This window comes from Cyprinodon tularosa, unplaced genomic scaffold, assembly GCF_016077235.1.
Source record: "Cyprinodon tularosa strain WSP-4 unplaced genomic scaffold, ASM1607723v1 ctg1155, whole genome shotgun sequence".
In the NCBI taxonomy this organism is placed as follows: domain Eukaryota; kingdom Metazoa; phylum Chordata; class Actinopteri; order Cyprinodontiformes; family Cyprinodontidae; genus Cyprinodon; species Cyprinodon tularosa.
The window spans coordinates 45,665-68,035 of record NW_024037954.1 but is presented as its reverse complement, the minus strand read 5'-3'; the positions used below and the strand labels follow the sequence as shown (position 1 = coordinate 68,035).

The window sequence follows — 22,371 nt, the reverse complement described above, 5'->3', positions numbered from 1 at the left end:
GGTCTTCAGTAATATTCTAATTTTCTGATATGATGAATTTGAGATTTTCATTTGTTGTCATTTGTAATCATCAAAATTAAACAAAATAAACATCTGAAATATATGAGTTTGTATGTAATGTATGAATATAATATACAAGTTTCACTTTTTAAATGGAATTACTGAAATCAATCTACTTTTTCATGATATTCTAATTTTATGACCAGCACCTGTAGGTATGTGAAATAATTTTGTTGTTAAGGAAGAAAGATAACAGTTAGAGAAAAATCCAAATTAATGATCATGTTTAAGAAAATAAAATCTAAATAGGCCCAATTTTTGTTTAAGTTAGATGGAATTAGGTTAGACCATATTGATAAGAAGACGGGGAGACTCTGATCTCCCAATAGGGAGACAGTTTGCAGGGTGCATCCTCTGTCTTGGTCGGAAATAAAGTGACCTTATTTCTTTCTTATGGAAAAAAAACTGCTGGATTTGGTTTTTTAAAAGGATAACATTAGTGCCAATAGCTTATTCAGTGACATTATGGCTTTGCCTGGCTAAAGATATTTATGCAAGTATAATATTGGACTACAAATCAGGAATCTTTAAATCTATTTGCGTTTATTGCTATTTCTTTATTTACTACAAATTTTAATAATCAAACTTGACAATATTCTAAAGGTTCCTATTTATCCTAATGAACTATTTGCATCAGCAAGGTAAACATTTTCTCCTTAGAGTATCCTTATATGAGGACTTAATTAACTGAATATAATTTGGTTTGTGTTGCACTGGCATGAAAAATCTGATCATGAAGCTAATCCAACTGACATGACCCGCTTCATTTAATGACATTAGTGCCAAAGTTGATAGAATAGCAAGATGCTAATGAAGGTAAAGATCAATTACTTACCCTTTTGGGCCCAAAAAGGTTATGGTAGAGTGTTCTGAATCTCTTCCTGGTGTAGTTGCATCGATACGCTCCACCCATGAGGTACTCAATGACTAACCCAATGTCAATGAGGCTGATGCGGTAGTCCGGTGGCAGATTTCCCTATAAACCAGAGCGTGTTAACAACCAACACCAGTTGATTAACAAAGTTAGGGAAACAAGAGATCAGAAATAAACCATACACACTGACAAAAACAAAATCCATCACAAATTGTTTGTTGCTACAAAGGAAAACGTGATCATCAGATTCACCTTGAAGTAGATCCAACTGAACCCTGGATATTCTCGCTTGGAAAGAACACACAATGTCAGTGAGTAAACCGCACGATAAGCAAGAGCAGCGGATATTTGGGACACAGAAACGCAGGCAGTATCTCTCTTCCAGTCTTTTGAAACTTTCAGTGTCTTAACAAGACCTTGCCTCAGTAGTTTATTAGGCATTATTTTTTAGTTTGCAATAACAACCTAAAGATTTGCAGGATGGGACTCTTAAAACACCATGTGACTGAGGCACAAAAGATATTGAAATCTCAAGATCTATTTGGATAAAAGTGTCATGTCTGAGTAATATCACAACAAAGACCAAAATGAGTTGTCATCATTTTATTGAGAAGGATAAAAAGTTCTTATGGAAGGCTAAATACTGTGTTTTAAGTAAGAAAATTGTGTTAAAATTGAATCGACAGCCTGGAAGAGAGCTGAAGTAGGAGCATGGAGCTACAGGCAGCTATTAAAGCTGGAGGGGAGAGTCAATATTGAAACAAAAGTATTTTATGTGCAATATGTCAATATTCGTTGCTCCTCATCATGCCATCAACCTTGACTTTAGACACTGCAGTTATTACCCTGCCTCCACTGCTCGTTGGGGACACACCACTTATCTGACATATTTAAAACCAACTCTGTCTCTGCTTCTGCAATAGGCTGTGTGTTCCAACTTAAATAGGCTGGGAGTTCAAACAAATCTTCCCACCTTAAAGTCTGACTCTCTCATTAATGATGCAGGAAAGATGTTAGGTAAAAATACCAATTAAACTGATCTTTTACATACTTTCTTGGAAAAAGCATTACATGTTATGTAAGAGGCTAAAGCTTTCTTAAAATATTTATCAGCTCTTTAAGCAGTTTACCTAGAAGTCCTCTCCATTTCTAAGGAAAAGAAAGATGTTTTAAAAGTCCTATAGCAGGCAAATTTGTGTTCAACCTATCCATTAGGGAGCAGTATAGCACATCAAGTAGCGTACAGAGAACAATCTGTGATTAAGAGTCTTTCCTTTGGACCCAAAGTGACAAACTGAGTTTTGAATCATCGATCTTTGTGGTACCTTAGGTCACCTCTCTCACTAAATAACTCTTAGCAGCTATATAACACCACAAAAAAGCTTTGACATACTTTTTACACCTTTTGACATACAAGATGCTGATGTAGAATAACACTTGTGGATAACCATTGCCATTCTACGTATATATTTGTTGTAGCACAGAAGATAATGTAAACTTAACATTATACATCTGTTTAATTCCAATTAGTTTCTCATGAATGAAAAAAAAAATTAAGAATTGTTAGAAAATAACCTCTGGTTTGCCAAACATAGTAAAGGAATTCTTAGAGAGAAAACTAATTTCTAGTCCTCTGTATTGCTAAAACAATCCGACTTACAAAGCAATATTAGGAACAATACCCACAAGATTCAACTATACCTACCCTCACTTGACCCACACTTCACTGAGGGATGTGACTGAAACCACTCTGACATGGGAGTCAATGACCCATCAGAACCCCCTAATAACCGTTAAGACCCCCCAGGTGACCTCCATGGCTAATTCAGTGGAAGGGATCAAAGCCGCGTTTTGTCCCCCCTAATTTCTTTGTTGGACCTAAAGTAATTTTTCAAGCTCAAAGAGTTAACTTTAATTTTTTGCTATTATTAAAAAAAAAAAACTGATAAAAACACTTTCAAAGATTTAATCTGTTTCATACATTGTTTAGATTGTCCTATTTTCCGAGGTTAACTATCAAAACAATCTCATACACTGAAATATTTCCACCTTCCACCACTCCTCCTATACTGTGAACCCAACTTTTGTATTTGTACTTCTCTATTTAGATTTCACGTTAATCAAAATAATTCATAGCGTATTATACTTACCAATATGAAATATTTTAAACGTTTACTAACTCAAGTATTTGTGTTTGATAAAGTGTTTAAGTTTTATAGCCAATTTTGCCTTTACCCCTAACTGTTAAAGGGGTCATAGAATGCAAAACCGAGTTTACATTATCATAGATGAATAACGATAGTTCAGTGGGTGAAATGGACGTACAGTGAAGTTCAAACCCTCTCGACACCTCCTTTCTCTGCAAATCTTACAATTCTAAATTTCATCCATCAAACGAAGCAACAAATTGACGTCAATTCGGGGATGTTGCCTTATTTGGTTGTCCAGGCTACCGTCACCGGGTCAGGTTCGGTTGCTCAGAGCTCACGGCTCGGTTCTGCTGCATTGTTGTCGACCAAAATCCCGAATGATTTTGAAATTGCCCCCGGACATTTACGAACAAGTATGAAAAGTAGGACATGTCCAGGAAAAAGGGGACGTCTCATCACCCTACCATAGAAGTGTCAAGTACCGAAGCACAAATACTTCGTTACTGTACTTAAGTACACTTCTTTGGTATCTGTACTTTACTCAATTACTTATTTTTCTTCCTAATTCTGACTTCTACTAATTACATTTTCAAAAAATTATCTGTACTTTCTATTCCTTACATTTTTAAAACAAACGTTACTAGTAACTCTTGGCTTCGGTTTAATCTTTCTAAATATTTCACGTGATGTGTGCAATCCAATGCAGATCATTGGTGCAGTTCACATCTAGTGAGAACTTGTGTAATTACATGCGTCATATTACGAAAACACTCATTGCTTAGCTATTCGTCAAATTTGTGCTGACGCCAAAGGAAATCATCAGAAGCAAGCAGGTGTTCTTCAAACTTCAAACACTAATTGTCTATGCCATGCTACAATGTCGGATTCAGAAAAAGATGTTGAAATGTCTGAAAGGTCGGACACAGGTGAGAGCATATAGGGAGATGGAGACGGAGACCAACAAGACCTCCCTCATCCTTGGCCCTATTTCAAAGAAATTTTCAAAATTGTTGAAAATTGAGCTTTCAATTCATATGGTGGCATCTGGCTGTTTTTTTTTTTAAAGATTGCTTAATACTTTTATACTTTAAGTAGTTTTTGGAGCACATACTTTTTCACTTTTACTTGAGTAAAGAGGTCAAGGTGATACTTCAACTTTTACCAGAGTTTTTTTAAACTGCAGTATCTATCCTTATACTTAAGTAACAAATGTGTGTAGTTTTGACACCATTGCCCTACCATATCAACAATCTCAATGTTTCAGTGAGTGAGTGCTTGTTGCAATAATGTGTCTTTGCTCAGTGGCTTTGTTCGTTGTAGACCAACCAATCAGCGCACAGCTCATCTAAATATTCATGAGTATACCATAAATGAAAACAAAATCAGTTGTTTCATTCTGGGGCTCTTAACCAGGCTTGCTTTAGGGCTCAGAGAACAGCAAATTCGCCATTTTCAGCCCCAAACAATGTTACACACCTATTCAGAGACCTCAAGAACCAGTACAAAATACCCTATATAATCATTCTATGACCCCTTTAACACAAAGATAGTAAAACATCAAAATTCTACCTATAACCCAGATTTTCCATTCATACATACATACATATTATATGGCATTATAATAGCACCTAGCATGACTATTTCACACAAAACCTATTTGATGACATTTTGACATTCAGTTGGCTGCTTAACCAGCAACATAGAACAATCCCGATCAATATAACGATAACCTTACTCACGGCTTTGAAACACTAGCCAGTAGTCGCATGCATTACCAACTAGTCAGCCTATGTTTTCTTAAAATTCAATTTTGCAAATGTACTTCCTTATAACTGTTAGGTTGTTCATTGTTAATTTATTTAAATACATGCCAATTGATACACAAACAATTCAGATTATTGTAAAGGTTTGATTTAAATGTCCTTAACAAGAACATTTTACAATAACTCAACCCATTTCAGTTGGCAGATATTTTTCTTAATAACATGTCTTAATTATACAGTATAATTAATCATTTTCTACTTTCAGGTTTAAATTTTATAGCGCTGTGCAGCAGCCATTCTGTCACTATCCTTACACAATTTCTGGCACCCCTAGTAAAGATTTATAAAAAGCCTCAGTAGTAATCTGACTGAATTCAAACATGGCAGATGTGTAGAGGTTTTCATTTTCATTGGTAAAGAAGTGATGACATCGGTTAAATCTAATTAGGGAACATACTTAAATCACAGTGACACAAAGACATTCAGCAACAATGTTAAGTTACACACCTTCACTGGAATAGAAAGGGAGAATTATGCCATGCACTAAAGGGTTGCATGATGATAATACACAACTGTATGAGAAATGCAGTGATCTTTTTCCACAGAAACATCAGATTACAGCTGTTTTAATGTGTTCACTACTTGTAGTAGGCTTATAACAATGAAAATCTCAGAATACTAAAGCTGATGTTGCTGGCCTTTACATCATCTCGTAAAAAAGGGATATCTCCTGATTGGCAAGGAGATGCTTAATTGAAAATCTAGTTCCTATGTTGTATAACCTGGAGGCGTTATGGAAATGCTTACAATGTGCAACAAGATTAAAAGAGATCATTTTGTCTAGATATTTTCTATATTGAACTATAGCTATACTAATTGTTTTATTCACAATTACCAACAACTCTTCTATTTGCTAAAGTCCAAAAATCAAAAAAGATGCAGTAGATTGATTTGTGTCGTTTAGGTTTAGATGTCTATTTATCCTTCCATATCAGAAGTGTATTGACTTGGGTCAAATATCTGGGATAACCATCCACAAGTTTACAATAGCTTGTTGTAATTCTTGTCCAATCTTCCTCACAGAACTGATGTAATAGAGTCAGCTTCCAGGGCTCCTTTCACACACACTTTTTCAACTCTTGTCACATATTTTCTGTGAGACTGAGACCAGGGCTTTGTCACTGGCACCCCAAAGGGTTGAGTTTATTGTGTATGGGCCTTTTTTTTTTTTTTTACACTGGCTACAAGGTTAGATTCACTATCTTTTGGGGAGACATTTTTTCCCTAAAAAGCAACTCCATTTCTGATATTTTGAGCTTTTTCTTTAATATTTCTGCCTAATATAATTTTCCTACAAGACCAACTATTATAAAGTCTATTAGTCCCTCAGTGTTACAACCCTCAACCATCATGAATCTGACAAATCAAAAACCATAGTTGCAAGAGTGATGGCAATCTTGGACTCAATCACGTATAGCTATGGACAGTAAAGCCAAACACCAAAACAGTTTCTTTAGACAACAGAGGATGTCTCCCAAACTGCAGCTCTTTCTCTACCCTTTTTCTTCTCCCTGAACTCTCTAGCTTGACACCAACATGCTGTTTTTGTTGGTTATATTTGTTAGAATGGATTCGCCTGCTACCTTCAGGCAACCCGAATTTGTAAGTATAAGCTAGAGCCATTGAGGTCCAGGTATTTTTCTTCCCTGATTGCTTTTGATGTTCCCTCCACATCGCACAGCGAGTGAGTAGCTCTAAAGTATTGTCTTTAGAATTGAAGGTGTGTCTACAATTAACTGGTCCAAAGCCTACAGGAGTATGAAATGATCAGAACTGATTTTAAAGACGCTAGCCCCATCTGTTGTTATTTTTATTTTATTTTGTAGTAATTATTTCCTGAAACTCAATGGCTACAAATTACATCTTTCTTTTACAGACAATTTCAACCTGCCAATAGCAAATCTAATTTAATTGTTTAACAGGGGAGGATCAAACCTGTTTGTCTATCTTATGTTTTTCCACAAAATCTCCCACAGCACGTCCACTTATTACACATGCATTCCCCCATGCAATTTAGCACTCCTTATATGATTTTTTTTAATAGATCGGGCTCACACAAAATAGTTTCTCATTATTTTGGACTTTGCAAATGGAAATATTTCATACAATTCAGACTGACCAGAAACAGGAAAATATTTAGTCTGATTAAATATTAGTATGTAGTGTGTAAGGTGTATTTTTTTTCACATTTAAGTCCATCTCAGCTCCTGTGGAGTAAACAATATTATTTACCATAATGGTGTGGGCCTTGGAGAAAGGAGAGATTGTGAGTAATGAGGGTTGAAAAACTTGCAAAGCTCTAAACAGCCAATGCAGTGCGCAAAACCAGCTGAAAGATAAAAGCTGCCCTCTATGATGGAGCTAACAGCAGCTAGATCTTCCAAATATATTCACACACAAACAAAGACATATACAACATTTATACACCACAAAAAAAGCAGCTGATTCTTGGTAGTCAAACATGTCCAGAGTACAATATTAGCATCCATTGAGCCTGAGCTGCTACAGAGCTACTGAAACGGTAATGATAGTCTTACCTTTTTGACATCTCTGACAAGGTGGTAAAGAGTGTTTGATGGTCCGTGTCGCTGTTGGTTATAAAGGCAAGAATTAGAAAGAGAAGTAAATGAAATAAAAGTAGCACCACCAAATTAATTCATCTTATACCGTGTTGTAAAGCTCCTCCAGTCTAGAAAGTGTGAGAAAGCGGTGCATGCTGACCCCATTTTCAATCAGCAGCTTGACAAAGTCCACTCTGTCCAAAACTAAGGCATCCAGCATTGCCTGTTCCAGGGAACCAACCTTCAAAAAGATTCAAGAACACATAAAAGCCTGGTATGAGATTAATACTCCATATAGGATTTTTTTTAAGCATCCATCTTTTTTGTATAATGTAGCCATTGATTTTTTTTAAATGTGAGAGAGGATGTGATTCTATTATAGAAATTTTAAAGTAGTGACCAAAAACCTCCTTATCAGTATATTCGAGAGCATTTAGTGTAACCCTAAATATCCATCCATTTATTTCTTCTTACAGGCCACTGCTGTCCATAGATGAAGATCTGACTTCGTGCGATGTCCACTCTGTTCCACGCAAGAGCCAAACTCAGCTGGTCTGGGGCCGAGGCATTGGCACCTGTAGAAGAAAACAGCATGCGTCATGAATGCAGGGAACAACAGCATTAAATATGAAAAGGAGGCAACTGAGGAAATAAATATAGAGTTTAAAACATATGTGGTAATTTTTCCATACTAACAATCAACACAGCTTGATTGTTAGTTATTTAAACTTCTTTGGAAGATTTATGTTTAATTTAATCTATGCTCCACCTCCTTCCTAACATGATCTTACCTGATATCTATTGACAATAGTTTTATCCCATAAACCATGCCGTTTGTTTTTCACTGTACTTCATTTTGTTCTATGCGAAAACATACAGTTTCTACTTAAAAAACATATTTTGTAAGTCCATTAGATTTATTTTGGCAAAGCTTTCAGTCTAAATTCAGCTTTGTGGCTGCCTTCTTTAACTGATACAAATAGAAGTCTTTGTGCAGATATTTCTGCAAGAAGGGTTGCCATCCATCACTTATCCTTCTGAACAGTCCTTCTGTCTCTTACAGTCAGATGCTACTTTGTTTCTTTCTTGCTATGAACAGTAATCTGACAGCTGTCATGAATTTTTTCATTGTTATATTAAGACTTCAACTTTACCTCAATTATTGCTGCTATCTTTTCATAATCATGAAACATGCTGGGAAAACATCTGCCTCAAAATGCTGTGCTGCCTTTACTGTAAGTTTTTTACTACTTTGTCATCTTCAGTGGTTTGTTCTGCAGAATGCGAGGCACATGATTAGGGATCACTGACGTTGACTATAAGGAATTCCTCAAATCATCTCTGAAACAAGCAAAATAATGTTATAAATCTTTTCCATTAAAAAAATCCCTGCTAATTGATAATACCTTAAATGCATAACTCTTTGGCAAAGAGAGAGGAGACTTTTCTTTAAATGGTTCAAGTAAGCATAAAACAACCATGTCCAATAACATAAAAAACTGTGATTTCAAAATGACAACTTACATTTAAACTTTTGCACAGAGCTTAAAGGGATTTTGGATAATGTATAAAAAGTAATAATTGTTGCACCGTTAAAGAAATAATTTGTTCTCTATGGTTTGTGGCACACTAAAAGCAAAACCTTTCATTTGTTCATCAACGTCTGTCTTTTTGCCACATAATCAAAAAGCAGGGGTGCTCAAGTCCACTCCTCAAGAGCTACCATCCTGTAACTTTTAGATGCATCTCTTCTCTAACACACCTGAATCGAAAGGCACATTTAGCCCAGCAGAGGCATGGTAACGAGCCACTCATTTGATTCAGGTATGTTTAAAATGGGATGCATCAAAAAGTTGCAGGATAGTAGCTCTTGAGGACTGGACTTGAGCAACCCTGCCATAAAGGCTAAATCTTGTAAATTACCAACTGAGAGCCATCTCACCAGGGAGCAGAAATACCATGAGTTTATTTGGCTGCTTCTTTGAATGATGTGTTCTCCATTTGTCACTTTATGTGATTTACAGTTTTCTAACTTTTTGTCTTCAAATATTGGTTGAAAAGCACTTCACAAAAAGATGTCTTTGAATAAATATGTTTTTTTTTCACACCACTTAACTGATATTACAGAGGCACTTAGAACACAGAAGCATTTATACTGAGTTTGCATTATACACAGGTGGAGTCTATTTACTAAATAGATGACTTATGAAGCAGTTGGTGGAAATGGGTATTATCAACAGGGATTCAAATTATAGACACCCAAATACAAATTCACAACATACATTATTTGTATATAAATGAATACATAATGAATTTGCTTAAATAATCGTTCTTGTGACACCTCAACATTTTAAATGGAATTAAACTGAATATCAAATAAAACCAGTAAGGATGAAAATGTTCATCGATATGAAAACTTTCGTTTGGAAAATCACTGACAAAGGCTCAGAATAGCATTGTTTAAACATCACTTTTTTAAACAAGCATGATTAGGTCCCTGTTAATCATTGTAATTCTACAACAACAAAAAAGTCCCAGTTTGGTTCCTTCATTAGAATTTACCAGACAGAAAATCCAGTGAACATTCTTTCCTGGAAGGCCACTGTAATGCAACGAGTTAAGTATCATTATTATCCCTTATGCTTTGATGGGAAATTAATGACTTTTGATAAGCTTTTTATACAGCGTGCTCTATAAACGGTTTAAAGGACTGAGCTGAATTACTAGAGCTTACTTGTATTCAGACAGAGTACCACTAATAAGAATCAGTACATGCAAAATGTTGTGTGTGTGTGTGCGTGTTTGTGCCCTAATCAATATCTCACACACAGAGCACAAGTGGTGCTCACTTATTGAAATAATTTCTCTTACTTCTTTTCTCAGCTAAGGTTTCTGTCTCTGCTCTGTTTTGTGAAGCTTCAGGCAGCAGCTTAGTTCTTTAACAAATAAATCTAGTCCAGTGGTTTAGGAAGCTCTTAGGCAAGATGTGACAGATTTCACTTTACACCTCCCATTAACTTGAGTGTTGCAAGATGTGACTTGCATGTAAATTTTCTGCCATACTGTTGACCGGTACCTCTTTTAGGTTGCTGGATTCTTCTCTTATCTTTAGGTTTCCCAATTTATTCTATATCATTTTCTTTTATCTTTCTCAATCATCCTTTGCATTTTTATCTAAATTGCATTCCTGTGACCATGTGTACAGAACAAAAAGAAAAAAATGTTAATCAGGAACAAAAATGATGGAATGATCAACTGATACCGTAGAAAGAATATGTGAGGGGGATATAAACATATGGAAACTAAAGGAACCAATGCACATAAGTCTGGGATGAGTTTAAAGATCAAGGAGATATAAATGGATGAAAAATTATTTTGCATATGCATTATCATTGCTGTATATAAATTGTTTAAAACACATTTCTCCTTCACACAATTCTTCTCCAAACTGTAGATCGTGCCACCCCCACACCCCCCTCTGTATAGCTGAAGTGCCTCCCTGAAATACAGCTCCTGCGATAATCAATCATTTGCTCTGAATTGCTAAGAAGCCCCACAGGATCTGCTGACTCTACCTATGCAGAAGTTTGTTCAGCCTGTATTTATGTGTAAAAAGGTGTTTTGTGAAAAGGAATGAGCTGTAGTCCCTGAGGAAGCCAGGCAAACCATGGTCAATACAAGCTACTGAACAGCAATAAAAAAAAAGTATGGATTCTACATTCCGACGCTTGTTTGTTTGTATGAGTGTGAGTGTTTGGGAAATATTAAAACACAGGGGAGAAAAAACGTTTTTATTTGAATTACACAGAGTTTATCAACCTCATTTCTCTTAATCCTCACTGCTAAAAAAAATGTGACATTATGTTTAACTGTGTTGATTGTAATTTATACATTTTTTTCTGCTACCACTGAATTTGAGAAGTTAGTGGTGTAACCCTCTTAAGCCTAAATAGCAGTTATACATATTTCTCTAGAGAAAATAAATTTACCAGAAGAGAAAATAGGTATTTTTTTTTTTTTTTTGCCCAAACAACAGAAAGAATATTTGAAGGACTGAAGGAGAGATTTTTTCTTAAAAATAATTAACAGCTGTCAGAGGTTTAAAGGAGTGGTAACACCATGCTGTGGGATTGTTGTAAAATCACATCAAATGCAAACAATATGTGTTCTATTCTCTGACATATAGCCATTCAACATTTTTTTTTTTTTTTTGAATTGCACGTCAAGAAAATTTGGTAAAGGTAAGACACCGGGCTTGATACATTGAGTTAAAAGGCAGAGTATGGAAACAGTGAGCTTACGAGCTATCGTGGTCCTGAGCTCAGGTGACCTATGTGTTTCTTTTACATAGTACCTGCAGATCAGATTTATTATTGTATTTTGCAATTTTTTTCCAATTTTCCAAAATGGCTTGTGGCTGTGTTTTCAAATAATTTGTGTTTAGCTGTAGACATAATGAACAGCTATGATCATGATAATGATCATAGCTGATGATGACGCGTTATTTTTTATTTCATATAGAGTTGGAAATCATAATTCACAGCAACCTTCCTTCCCAAAAGCTTTAATCCTTGTTACTGATAGGCTCCTGAAGCTAGAGGAATTACAGATCTGTGAATATATTATTAAATGGGCACTATATACTAACACTTTTAGGGTCTTTGGCGTTTTGCTGTTTCTCTGGGATGATTGAGCTTCCTGTCACAGAGAGGATCTTTGCTGGTGGCTGGGCCGACCCATGTTGCTGCACATCCGAGAACAATTCTCAGTCCAGATGACTTGCATGTAAATAAGGAAGTGAAGGATCATCTCTCTTCATTGGATGATTACTCCTGATGGTATTCCAGCCAAAGACCTAAACTGGAAATATCGTTCTTGTTGAATTTGTGTTTCTGAATTTCTTTATATGTGTACTTTATATTCCAGACAACCAGTAAACCTCAGTTCCTCTTTGATCTTCATGGAAAAGGTCTGACCTATGTGTAGCAGTTCTCAGTCTTCCTCACCTTCCTGCCTGCTCTCCAGCACAACATATCTTGCAGGTACCAACGTCTCACTCACATTCTCAAGGACCTAAGGGTACAGTCTGCAAAGCCTGCTGAATCAAACCCCTTACAGATCCATGCTGCCTTCGCTTCATCTCTCAAGTGAGCTAATCAATCAGTCATCCTTTGTCATTAACCAACTCCCTCCTTATCAATCTGCTTTCTGCTGTCAGACCAACCAGGAAGTTCAACCGACCTCCTTTAATTCTCTGCTTCCAGATTCTTGTTGCTTTTTGTAAATAAAACGTTAAACTTCACCGGTTTTCAATGTAATTCTGTATGTGAATCAGAAAAAGTAAAAACCAGCTTGACCAACACACGGGGTGGCACACACTGTGAGCTGTGGTTGTTTCTCAGTGTTTACCATATTATGAGCATTTATTTTTATACTCTATGTTGACAACTACTTTCCATTACATATAAGGTATTATATGTAATGGCTAGTTAATAATATTATTAAATTTGTTATTTAATCCCTTGATTGGTATAGTTTTTTTTATATATATAATCTCACTTTTCCATTTTTGTGATTGTTTCTACTTAAGTATTGCATTGATCTTAATTATTCTGAAGCATCCTTGGTTTAGTTGCTCAAACTGTTGGGTTTTTTATGAGCATATTAAAACAAGTTTCTCAGTTAATCTGAATGTCAGAAACTATTTCTATATCATCATATCTCATATACATCACATATACTTTTTTATATGTGTTGACATTTTTTATCTTACATTTACAAATTCAGACACCTATGCATATGTTTTTTTTTATGAGTTATCTTACCCCATAAAATATCTAATAATGATGGCAAGTTCACAAAGCCTTACTTTAAAGAAATTTGTCCTTTGCAAATATGGAATAAAACCATTTTTGCAACGTGGAAGAAAGTGAAATTTCACAATAAAAAGATACATAATTTAATGTTTTTCCAGTGCAAATCTGTAGCTGACGTGATACAATAAAAAGCTGTGACTTAAAGAAGATTCTGCTGTTTTTTATGAATTAGTCATTGCTGTCTTCATCTATCCAAAAAGTAATCTGTCTCTTATTTAGTGAGAAAATTTGATGCATTTAATCTCACCAATATACAGTAGTTTCCCTTAGAAAAAACACTATAAGCTCACAAAAAATGTAGAATGCAGACTGTTTTTTCACGTAGAACACATCCAGCACTAACCAGAATTTCTTGCAACCCCCTCAGTGTTACTAAAAGGCTTTTAGCAACCACCCTAACAACGATGTATAAATGATGCTGTGGGGTTTTATGTTTTTCACAGACACCTCTATACATTATATCATTGTCAGCAGTTTTCAAAAATAATTCAAGGCAATAATAACTGGACTAAATTCCAGGACTGAATTGGCAAGTTGTTCAAAAAAGACATGTAAGGAAGTGCTCAAAAAGGCAACCAAAATATATCGTCTTACTTTTTTTTTTTTAAATATCTCTAAATAGATTTTTTATTTATTTCCAAAATACATTTAATAGTGCAAATAATTAAAAAAAGCTTGAAATTCTTTGTGCTGGTTTCATTGTCTTTTTCAAAATATCCTTGCATTTTAACAAGTAAATACAAATATTTACATTAAAGGAAACGTTCACTTTAATAACTCTCAGAGGTTGACTAGAGCTCTCTTTTCAACCAAATCTCAGCTGTAAGTTAGCAAATTAGCTCTGAGAGTTTTTGACCTTGTAATTATAAAAAAATGTCACAGAGCCTCTGAACCCATGAGAAGAAAAGACTTTTAAGCAAATGCTTTTTATGAATTCGGAATACAAAACGAACACTTCAAAACATAAATTGCACAGAGACCTTCAATTAACTACAGTGATTGTAAGCCAAAGTGTAATGGAGGCCACTCAAGCACCAGCACATACACGCCCTGACCCACCTTTGAGCAATGCAGTGAGGATGGCAAGGTCAATATCCTGATGACCCTCAGAGCCCATCCGGAAAACTGTTATCTGAGAGACAATGAGAAAGAGAGACAGCAATAAACACAAGTTAGGGTCTGTTTTCCACACCAGCAGAAGGCCCAATGAGTGTCTTTCCGCTAGAATCCTTCTATTGTGCTTCGGCAAGTGCATGAAGGCTTACTGCACAAAGAAAATTCAATCATAAAATGAATCCAGTGGAGCACTTTCCTTTGTTGGATTAATCTTTTTCACTGAAACCACTGCTTCTGAAGGAGAGGAGAGGACAAGAACTGATTGGGAGTACTGTGCAATACATCGGACTCTTGTTCTATCTCTTGTCTCTCCTGCAAAATACATCAAAAAGCTAAGATCAAGTTGACGTAATGAGGGAAGGGCATGAGGGGATTTATCATGAGGGGATCTGAGAAACAGAAATTCAAGCACAAAAAAAGGAGATATAAATGAAGGGGAACCCCGGTTGCTTATTGCCATAAACCATTTTTTCATGTGGCTTTTGCTTGCTGTGCCAAACAGTTTTTGAGTAAAAAAAACACACCTTTTTAAGTACTGAAACACTGCACAATAGAGCTTGGTGGTCTATTTATGCAAAGAAAGAAAGCTAAAGTCACCTAGAAAGGGAAACTGAGGAATCACTCAGCTTCTGTGGATCTTTAAAGCCATATTCTTCTAAGTTGCTGAGCTGCAATAAACATGCAGGTTCATGCATGCATGTGTGGGCACATGCCCTTATATGTGTGTGAAAGGCACCTTGGGGAAGATTTGTATGGAAGAATATCTGTGTTCTGAATACCTAATGAGCTATTCCTCTAATCCCTACATCCATCCATCTCCTCCCACCTCCATGCCTGCAGTCTCTGCCCAACCCCCTTTCCCTTAATCGCTTCATTTTGCGCAGCTTCAGGAATATGCAGGCTCTGCATTTGCGACCGTTGCTTCCCTTTGGGTGATGCTGCATTATTGTGGGTTAAATCTCCAGTTTCTGTGTCGTTTCATTGAGGATGAAGACGCCAAAGACTAGCTGTCTAATCTGTCATTTGTACACAGTCTGTAATCTGACGGTAGTCTGTCTTGTTTTCTGACTGAATAAGGCCATTGAGATTATCTCTTATCAAATGTAGATATATCAAACATACAGTTAGTGTGTTTGCATTTGTCAAGTGCAACGCATATTTAGTAGAGATACACCGATCCATTTTTTTTCCTGCTATATCTCACCATGTGAGTGAAGGCTTCAATCACTGTTATCCGATCCAGCTAATTAGCTAATATTGGAGCCGATATCCAATCCAGGTATCGGATTGGTACATTTCTCATATTTACACACTTGAGCTATGGTAATGCTTCACTAATTTGACTTAATTTATTCTAATATTTGCATTTCTCCCCCTTAGAGAATTCCTCATTATTTTAAATGAGTAAATTACAAGTTTGTCAACAAAATTATGTTTCATTTAATATAGAACAAAAGCTATCCAGACCAATTTAACCTTGCTCCTTCATCATGATACCATTTTTGTGCCTCCCTCTTTGGCAACAACTGTTATCAAAAGTATGGAGAAAAACTGTCAATATGCAATTTCAATCCCTGCAAAGCCAATTATCTTTGCATGATTGTTTGAATTCGGTCCTATCAGAAGTGTTTTGAGAATAATTGACCCATTGAAGGTCACATTACATTGATTAGGCCAGTCCAAAAACTTCACTTTGCTACATTTAGGCTACCGTAAATTCCGGACTATAAGCCGCTACTTTTTTCCCGCTGTTTGAACACTGCGGCCTATAATACAGTGCGGCTAATACATTTTTTTTTTTTTTTCATGGCACGAAAAACAGACCAATAAAATTGATGGATATTCAAAGAGGTCAAATGAAATTGTGCGATACATAATTCTCACTTTCACCTTTATTTGCAGTCTTGTAAATCAGTCATTCCTACTGACCCTCAACATGGATACTCGAAGAAAAGCATACAATGCCGCTTTTAAATTAAAGGCGATAAATCTGCCGATTGAAAACGGAAATTGAGCTGCTGCACGTCATTTTGGGATAAATGAGTCGATGGTGAGACGGTGGAGACAACAGCGTGAGGAACTGACTCGGTGCAAAAAGACCACGAAAGCTTTCAGAGGTAATCACAGCAGTTGGCCGGAGCTTGAAAACTGTCTTGAAGACTGGGTGAACACACAGCGAGCGAGATGCCGCCGTGTTTCCACCGTGCAGATCAGGCTGAAGGCTAAAGAAATAGCCACCGACATGAAAATTCAAGATTTCAGAGGTGGGCCATCGTGGTGTTTCAGATTTATGAAACGAAAAGGCCTGGTGGTCCGGGCGCGCACAACATTGTGTCAGCAACTCCCTCCCGACTATGAGGAAAAACTCGCTCTCTTCCGTACTTTCACCCAAACAAAGATAGCGGAGCATTCCATCGGGCCAGATGAAATTATAAACATGGATGAAGTACCTTTGACTTATGACATGCCTCTCATGCGGACTGTTAATAAAAAAAGGTGACTCGTCCATCTCAGTAAAAACCAGGGGTCACGAGAGGACGCACTTCACCTGTGTTCTGAGCTGCACAGCATCCGGACTAAAGCTTCCACCCATGGTGATTTTTTAAGCGGCTGACAATGCCAAAGGAAAAAATTCCCAAAAGAAATCGTGGTGAAAGTTAATAAGAAAGGCTGGATGGAAGAAAGCCTAATGAAGGAATGGCTTACGGAGTGCTATGGCAATCCCGGGGTGATTTTTTCATCAAAAAAAAAGCACTGCTCGTGATGGACAGCATGAGGGCCCATATTACAGATTCTGTAAAAGCTGCCATCAAGAGGACAAACTCAATTGCAGCTGTGATTCCTCGGGGCACCACCAAGTATTTGCAACCACTGGACATCAGTGTGAACCGTGCATTTAAAGTGGCACTGCACAGTGAGTGGGAGACGTGGATGACCAGTGGCGAGAAATCCTTCACCAAAACTGGCCGCATGCGAAGGGCATCTTTCACTGATGTCTGCCAGTGGGTTCTCAATGCGTGGAGCCGTGTAAAAACATCCAGCATCACCGGCGGGTTTCGGAAGGCTGGGCTGCTGCGGGATGAAGAGGACCGCGAGTGCTCAAGTGAGAGTGACAAGGATGAGACTGAAGTGCATCCTGAAGCTGTTCCATTCAGAGACCGAGGAAGAGGACTTTGAGGGTTTTGGTGCGCAGGAGGAAGAAGAAAATGATTAAGGACTTTTCCTGGTCGGCTGCAATGTTCTGTTCAATGCGTTGTTCATTTAAAAGTCCCGGCACATGCAGCGTTATTTGCGTGTTACCGACACATGTGTTTTAAAATGTGTTACAGGTAGTTTGAAAAAAAAAAAAGCGTTCATAATATGTACCGTATTTGTTTTTTTTTTTTTATCATATGGATTAAATCAAATGTAAAAAAATGCTCACGTGTAATATCTTTATTTGTAAATATCTCATACAATGTGGGAAACCTGCGGCTTAAAATCCGGTGCGGCTTATAAAAGTACAAAATTGATTTTCTTTCTAAAATTAGAGCGTGCGGCTTGTGCGCTTTATAGTCCGTAATTTACGGTATTTATGCCATTGCTGTTTTTTAGTACTCCCTCACACATCAAGCATGCATGCATTGATAGTGGACATCCAGCAGAACTAGTCTTGGTGTGAATTGCCTCTTGCAGCTGCTGACTAGGGGTTTGAATAGACAGAGGCAGATACAGAAAAAGAACACAGAATCCCTAATTCATGCAGACTCTCTTTGTTAAGGAAGGTCATGGTAGGCAAGCTCCATAGGTGGCCTTGTTTATGGAAGAAACAGTTAAGCAGATGAGCTATGTCAAGCATGTCAAACAAATGATTAATAACAGATACTATAAGATTTAATGAAAATGGCACAATTTTTATTGCTGATCATCAGGTTTATAAGGATTAGTATAAGATCCTCATTTGAATGTGAGTTTGTATTCTTCTGACATTTACTGACATTCAGTTACTTTCAAACCATGTTTATATACCATTGTGATATTATTTTGATATCAGGTGTACAAATAAATAAAATGGCAGTGTTACAGGATCATGGCCACTCTTTCACTCGTAACTTTTAAAGGGATTTTTGTTCCTGAATGTTTTCTTCTAAATTAGCAAAGACTGGGAAGTTCTTCTTCACAAACATCCCTTTAAATGAACTAGAGGCAGGATGAGGAAATGAGAATCACAAGTGACACGGCTGTAAACATTTAGGAAACATTCACTAGGAAACGAGCCATGTTAGCATCAGTTTTCACTCTGAACTCCAGCTGAAGTTCCTTCCTTGAGTGGAACAGAGATCTGATATCCGGATATTGAGCTCAGTTTTGTCACATTTTGTTTCAACTCATGAGATATTGCTGAAAAATTGCATTTTTCATGGCAGCAACACTTTTTAATGGATTTTTAGTAGATTTTGGTTGTTTGCTGACTGCAGAAGAATCCATTGCTATCCCTGACAGTTTGAAACAACCGCCTTTTCTTCATCTACCAATAAAATAAATATAAATTCTTGTACCAAAGCTGTCCAGGGTGTGTATGCAGTGTAAACTGATGCCACATCAGTATGAATATTGGCTATGAATTAAAACATATTAAGTATATTTGTAGCAGTTTTGGTTCTGTTCAAATTTTATCTTTGAGTTTTCATTGATCTTATTTCCATTTTTGTGTTCTAGTTATTTTTTATTTTATTTGAGTTCTTAGATATTTCTTGTTTGCCCTCTTGTGTTAGTCTCCTTTTCCCCAGCTCCCTTCTTGCCTCTGTTCACACCTGCTCCCAATCTGCTTTTTTTCTCTCTCCTATTTATTCTCCTCCTGTTCAGTCACTCTTCGCTGGTTTGTTGTCATTACGTTGTCTCCTTCTTCTTGTGAGTATTCCTGGTTTTCAGAATTTTTGGATTTTTGTGGATTTATGTTTTTGGATTTTTGCTTCAGTTAAACTTTTGTTATTAAACCATCAAGTAACCATCTCAAGCTTTTGTGTCTGCATTTGGGTCCTGTCAAAACCTCCACCTGCACCTTGACAATATTAAGCATAAGTTTGTTCTGGTTTAGATTTTTAATATTTAATCACTCAGTAGCATTACTGTAAGAAGACTTGACATGCATGTGTATTCTTTAAAAAAAATCTTACCTCCACTGTATTCCTTTAAAAATCTGTTTTTATGCTGTACACTGGCATTTAATATATTTTTCATTCCTGGCATAGACATATGATTGAACAGTTCACTAAGAATGATTACAGAAAGTTTTAACATTTGTCTCTTGTTTCTCCACCTATACATGCTTCCAAACAGACAATTTTCTTTTATTTTTTTACCATCAGTTGCAGACAATCATTTTACAGCTCCACCCACACAACCTTACTATGTGACTATCCAATCATCTGCCTTCCTCCCCTCTTCGTTGTCACTGTTCATCCAATTTTATCCAATTACATCCTCAAGGTGACTCTGTTGGTATGGTCTACCTTTTATCACAGAGGATGTGCAGCATATCCTATGTGACATTGCAATTCAACAGGGTTCATCTTGACGGTCTCAGAAAGACTAATCAATAAACTGGAGCAAAATGTGGAAAGCCTTTTTTTTAACTGTTTGGTCCAAGGCAAAGGAGCTAAAAAGTACTTACTGTAAACAGACAGGTTTACTTCCACGATAGGCAATAAATGTTATCTTCTATGTTGCAGGCTTTTCATTTTCATTTTTGAGTTTCACTTAAAAATATAAATGACGAGAGATTATACAGTAGCATAGAAAATGATCATCCAGACTAAAAAAAGATAAAGGAAGAAGCTATGAATCTAGACTGAAAAGAGTGGTGTTCTCCCTTGTGTTTTGGGTTAGGGTTTGTCAGATAATTCCAGCATCATAAGAGGTGCTAATGTAGGAATTACAAAATGCTGCACAGATTGAACCTTCACACTTCACTGGATCAAGCTCATTATAAAACATTTATCTCTTTTTGATAGCAAAGTGCCTCCTAATGTTGAAGCACTTTCATATACAAAAAATGGCCAACATTACACAAGCACTAACACTTATCTAAGCACATAGAGCTTTCTAAAGGCTTGTGTTGGTACCAAAAGGTCAACTCCCACATATCACTAGATCGGCTTTGATACGGAGAACAATGTGTAAAAAAAATAATGTAGAATCATTTGTATACATGTTATCAGGGGTAAACTGTCAACATTTTTCTTCCACTCAGCCAAATGGAAAAAGAGTTGCTTCCCTGCTGATAATGAGAGGTTTTCTCCTTGAATCTCTGCTTGTAGCTTTATCTCTGTGCTGTAGCTCAATTTTTCCTTTGTCCTCCCTCCCCCAACTCACTGTGCATTTAGGTCAGTCATTCCTTTCCTCCTCTTCCTCCAACTCCTTCGTAGTTTCTCCTGTCAGGAAGGCTGAGGAGCTCTGTGGGCTGGTGGATTCTCTTCAATATTTAATCCAAATTAAACATATAAAGATGTTTCTATGTTAAATTATTTATAGTACACTCTGAAATGCCAACATGGCCATCTTGTGCCCTCCACCCCCACTCATAATGTGGGGGAGAGGGTGGAGAGAACCGTCAATAGTTTTGTAATTGGACAGAAAAATGGCTTCCTACATTTTTGGCAGCAGCCGTTGACTGTGGTAATTTTGAAAGGAGTCCAGTCTTGCAGAGAGTGACTATTTCTACAAGACAATTACGATGAGGACATGAATCAAATGTACCAGTATAGAAATATAATCTCTATTATTAATCAGTGTAGTTGAAAAAAAAAAATAAAAAATGTACACTGCAATTGCATAGAATAAAAAATATCTTTTTTTTCTCCCCATTAAAAGGTATAGTGGAGGATTGTCACAAATGTTTGAAAAGACCCGCCATCTCCACTTAAAGAAAAAGCACATGCACAGCCATGTACCCGCTCCCAGGAGGGAACGCCTAATAAATAAACAAGCCCATTTCTCCTCGTGCACACGCTTTTTAAAAGTCAATCCCTGCCTGCCTGAGAATTGCCGTGGGTACGGAAAGTATTCACAGCCCTTTACATTTTTCACTCTTTGTTTCATTGCAGACATTGAAACAAATGGATAAAATGAAACAAAAATTGAAAAATGTAAACGGGTCTGAATACTTTCCTTAACCACTGTACATGCATACATACATATGTGCATATATGTACTCAGCTGCCAGCTGGCCTGGCCTCTGCATCAAAAGGAGTCAGTTGAGGGGGTTTGGGTATCTGATCATCTGATCTCACTTTGGAGATTTTCTGAGCACAACGAAATGGAAAGAGACTTCTTTGAATGCCTAGAATACTCTGGAGAGATTATATATCCCATCTGTTCTGGAAACTTTGGGATCCTCTAATATTTAAAAAACAGAGCCAAGATAAAAACGCAAGGGGACTTCATGTAAAAACATTGCCAGGTTGTTCTTCTCATTTTTTCATCTAGTTGTTATTCTGGTGATAAGGAAAGATCAATAAAAATATATAAACTATAAAATTTAAAACAGTGAAACAAGTCCTAAGGAATTATCAGTGATGGACATTACTTAATCTGTCTTATTAAATTTAACTCGTGAACACTATCAAAAGTTGTTTTCTGAGAAGTTTCAAGTAAATGCCCCTTGTTAAATAAAGTCATCTGCAACGATTTGTTACTAAATGAATTTAACAAAAGCTTAAAAGAACAGTAATGACCTTGCTTTGGGCCCTGTTACACCTTAGCAATTTAGACAGTGTATTCCTGACGTCCCAGAATCTCCTAAAACGCTAGCATACACTGAACCTTCTATGTATCTTTTTTTACTTTGGCCATATTCATGGCGTATCCATAACGAGTCCAGAGCATATCCAACAAGGCGAACTTATGCATAATGCGTGGCAGCGTAATTCC

At 36.7% G+C, this 22,371-nt stretch overlaps 1 protein-coding gene across 3 annotated transcripts in view; it reads right to left on the bottom strand.

Annotated features, from left to right (window-relative positions):
- The window catches only part of trpm3 (transient receptor potential cation channel, subfamily M, member 3), a 98,465-nt gene that overhangs the window by 36,424 nt on the left and 39,670 nt on the right, over positions 1-22,371 (bottom strand). For 2 of the 3 annotated variants that reach the window (XM_038306493.1, XM_038306500.1), the window contains exons 8-13: positions 14,404-14,476; positions 7,943-8,043; positions 7,575-7,709; positions 7,445-7,495; positions 1,187-1,222; positions 896-1,036 (exon numbers count right to left, since the gene is read on the bottom strand). In XM_038306493.1, coding sequence (XP_038162421.1) covers positions 896-1,036; positions 1,187-1,222; positions 7,445-7,495; positions 7,575-7,709; positions 7,943-8,043; positions 14,404-14,476 — 537 coding nt within the window. The remainder of the gene's footprint in view (positions 1-895; positions 1,037-1,186; positions 1,223-7,444; positions 7,496-7,574; positions 7,710-7,942; positions 8,044-14,403; positions 14,477-22,371) is intronic. The other variant, XM_038306508.1, reaches the window with a different exon arrangement.